The sequence below is a fragment of the Cariama cristata genome, unplaced genomic scaffold, assembly GCF_000690535.1.
Source record: "Cariama cristata isolate BGI_N322 unplaced genomic scaffold, ASM69053v1 scaffold6088, whole genome shotgun sequence".
Lineage (NCBI taxonomy): Eukaryota > Metazoa > Chordata > Aves > Cariamiformes > Cariamidae > Cariama > Cariama cristata.
Genome location: NW_009631580.1, coordinates 52,160 through 56,040, shown reverse-complemented (window position 1 = coordinate 56,040; position 3,881 = coordinate 52,160). Strand labels below are relative to the sequence as shown.

The following is a 3,881-nucleotide window of genomic DNA, read 5'->3' as shown; positions in this document are numbered from 1 at the left end:
CAACCATCCCCTTCCCATCCCTACCAACCCCCCCGCATTACCTCTCCAGCCCTGGGAAGCTCCGCGTAAGCACACACGGCAATTCAACGCAATTTCTTTAGTTATCTTCTCTTTAGTGACATTCTGGGTGGGATTTAGCGGACAAACAGTTATTACATTACAATTTGCACCGAGTCATTTTGAGAAACGATCAGCTGGCTCCGACCAGAAAGCCCCCTCGGCCGGGCGGTGAAGGTTTGGGGGCACAGCCGCCCCCCCGGAGGGGCCGAGGTGGGTGCAGCCCCCCTGCCCCCCTACTTCTTGTCGTTTCGGCTGACAAAGGTGAGGAGGTCCATGGCTGTGACCACACCAAACACCATCTGCTTCATGAAGGAGCTGCCATTTCCATTGACTGTAAGCACAGCAAATGCCGGTTTAGTGGGGAAAAAAAAAAAAAAAAAGACAACCCCCCCTGACCGCCAGCTGTGCGGAGGCAGAGATTTGATTATTAAAAGAAAACCTTAATGGGGACAGCAGCTGTCTCTGCTCTGCCTCAACAGAAGGGACTGATGCAACCTCGTTGGCATCACGTCACGGAGGTTTTAGCCGTGAATAACACCAGAATAATACCAGAGGAAACTTCATTTCCCAGTTGTTTTTACCCGACCTCCATTCCAGTCCTACTTCCATCACCACAAAACTTTCCCGGCCAGACTCTTTAAGAGCAGCACTGAGACACTTTCTACTCTGCTCTCATAACATCCTACACCACCATTAATAAAGCAGCATCGCAACAATTGCTTTAACTACCTGATAAATGTTTTCTTAAATAAAAATAAAACTAGCCACTAGAGTCCAAACACGAGATAAAATGCAAGCTCTGAAGGTGTGGGAAGAAACTAATAAATAAGGGGGTAGCTGTGACGGCATTAAAACAGCAGCCCTGGAAAAGAACCCGGGTGTTGTTTGAAAACCAGAGCAAGAGGCACTGCATACAGCTGGCCGGTATTTTTTGGTGGGTACCATTTAATTTGCAGATACCGTTTAATTTATATTAAAATGTGATACAAGATAGGTTTGTGTTATTTTATGACAACATAGCTGAGAAAGGAAATTCTGCCTAACGTTCTTTTTGGGCGAGAGAATTGGAAATGTGCCTCAAAGGCAGCTTTGAACGACAGACTTGTGTTCGTAGCATTTTGTGGGAACGTGGCTGGACTGGCAAGCCAGCTTTAGAGCTGGTGGGGCTTCGGGGCAGGGAGACACAAGGTGAGGGGCTGGGATGTTGGTGCACGGTGGGGTTCGGAGGCCCCGGGTTTTTTGCGGGCGGTCAATACAGAGCGATATCGCATGCTGCTCACCGTAGGAATGCTTTGCATGTTCAGCGTGTCATCCCAAAAACTCAGTGTAATTACACCCTTCAGCTCTAATTTAGAAGACCTAAATACGGCTCTTCTGATTGCTTTTTCGCGTTGCTAACATTTTAAATAAAGCAACTCCCTCGAGGTTGTACTTGTAGAAGTTTTGTACTTGAAATTTGTACCTCTAGAAGTTTTACGGTATAATTGAACTGGAAAGGTGCGTTAAGTCAGATTTGCAGAACAGCACCTGCCACCATACCTGTTTTGGTCAGAGGAGCAACACGGTGTGATCCCGGCTGCCACCGATGGGTTAGCAACCCTCACGCTAATGCGGTCCTACCATACCTGACTCTGCTCCGCCGGTTTGCTTCACCGAGGAGGGGGTGGTTGTACAGTGGTTTGAGAATAAACCAAAGATGCTGGTACAGCTGCTTTGTTGGACCAGTCTAATGGTGCTCCCAAACTGGCAGAACATCCCTATACCAAGCCATGGTCCAGGTAAGGCTCACACCCAAACGCCCCAGGCTGCACATATCAGTGCGGTGACTCCTGTGCCCCTGCCACAGCGCTTGCTCATGGTCCAACACATTTGTTTTCAGCTTTCTCAACTTACCCTGGACCCCCAGGGTGGGTATCTGACAGCGCTCAGCACCCAAGGTCCCTTAGCCCATCAATGTACCCAGCCCCCTTGGGGCACACAGGCATAAGGACATCTTTTGGCTGCATCTCCGGGGGTGGCAAGTGGGAACAGGGGTGTTCAGGGAAGATGGCACGGCCTCTGGGCATGCACAGCAGAGGGTCTTTAAGCAGTGGGATGCAGACTGTGTAGCTTGTTCCCTCGCACTTACATGCCTGAATTCCACCTAAGCTTTAGCTACTCTGCCCAAATGCTCCTTTCAACCTTGCCCTTGGGATATTAAGTCTACGGAGAGCCCTACCTTCCCCCTTGCTGCCTCTGTGGCCCACAACCAGCAAGGCAATGGTTTGAATTCAAGGTCAAGAGACTGAACAAGTACCAGGGACCCAAAGCAAAGGCTCCGCACCCCACGCTGCTACCGACAGTCCGCCTCGCCTGTCAGAGGGGACCAAATGAAATCCCATCAGGAATGACTTCCCATCCCCAAAAGTGGGTTTCCATGGGAAACCACGAGATGAGAGGAGAGGATGAAGTTGATGGGTGCTTCAGCATCACCCCTGCATGGGGGGGACAACACAGCTCCCATGGCTCCTGCAGGACACACAGCCAGTAGTGTGCTGGTCCCAGGCTCCTGTGGTTAAGCCTTCCCCCCTCTCCCCTTATCCCTGTAGTGTCAGGAAAGCAAATGGGGGAATAGTTGGCAGATCCAGGGCTTTGCAGAGTCACGGGGCAGAAATCCTTCCTGCAAAGGCTCAGGGGCTGCGTATGTGAGGCGGCTGCGCTGATACCCACCGAGCTCGGTTTGAGACTTTCCCTTTCCCCTCTCAAACATTTGTGCAAAGCCCGCACAGTGCCTCTGCGGATACCTACACTGCATTTGCTCGTGTACAACAATAGCAAAATGGTCGTTCTCCAGGATGCAGGAAAGCTTCCCGAGGCTGTCCTCCAGGCCAATCTAAACGGGACCAAAAGAGACATATTTACATTTCATTTCACGTTTAAAGGACAGTGGTGAGAGCCTGACTCCTGCCTCTGGCTGTAGCCGTGAGTGGGCAGGGTGGCACCCAGCTGGACCAGGATGAGGTGTGCCTCAGCCACCCACACTGTTTTGGGGAGATGGGAGGGGATGCAGGCAACCTGCAAACCTGGCTTTGCCATAGCTGAAATACAGCACTGTCTCTCCCTAGCTCAAAAGGACCCACGGGACAGCGTGAGGCGATGGCTCCAGCTCCCCTAAACCACCATCCATTTGCCTCGCTCTGTCTCTGGACCGTGGATGGACATCCGACCCAGACGTCCCTGCACACCCACGGGACCTGCCCCGTGTCCCGTCAGAGCCCGCACCTGTTGCCCCAGCCCTGCTGAGCCCTGGCAATGGCTGGGCTCTGATTTCAGAGGGTGTTGATGCCCCAGCTGGATTAAATCCTCTGATAATGTAAGATCAGGGGTGGACATTGACACTCGTTGCTCCCACATCTGAACCCCCACAGGCTCAGCAGCATTTTTGCAGGTGCCCATCCTTACTCTCATCTCCGTGCTGTCACCATTGCCCTTCCCACCTCTCTCGACCCTCACCTCTCCATCTTTTCACCAACCTCTTCTCCCATCTCCTCTCACACCCTAGGGGGTCGGTGCACCTCTCCCCCCGCCCTGGTCCCTGGACAGCGGTTGACCTCAGCCACCGCCTTAGCGGTACCTTTGAGAACTGGTCGTAGATGACCTTCGTCACGGGATCTGAGAACTGTGCGTTTCCAGCCAGCACTGAGGTGAGGGTGTTGCTGAGGGTCACCATTCCCAAAATAAGTCTGCAAGGGAACAGGGAGTTTTCCAAAAGGTCAGACCTGAGGGAGGGCGCACGTTTTATGGAGGGGCTGAACTGCCCCCCTTGAAGTCAGTGACTAAAT

General features: G+C 52.3%; 1 protein-coding gene across 1 annotated transcript in view; it reads right to left on the bottom strand.

Annotated features, from left to right (window-relative positions):
- Positions 1 to 293: 293 nt before the first annotated feature.
- Positions 294 to 3,881, bottom strand: part of LOC104166162 (cystathionine beta-synthase-like) — a 22,791-nt gene continuing 19,203 nt past the window's right edge. Inside the window, exons 14-16 of the mRNA XM_009706006.1 lie at positions 3,674 to 3,782; positions 2,848 to 2,932; positions 294 to 391 (exon numbers count right to left, since the gene is read on the bottom strand). Of these exons, the coding sequence (XP_009704308.1) occupies positions 294 to 391; positions 2,848 to 2,932; positions 3,674 to 3,782 (292 nt within the window). The remainder of the gene's footprint in view (positions 392 to 2,847; positions 2,933 to 3,673; positions 3,783 to 3,881) is intronic.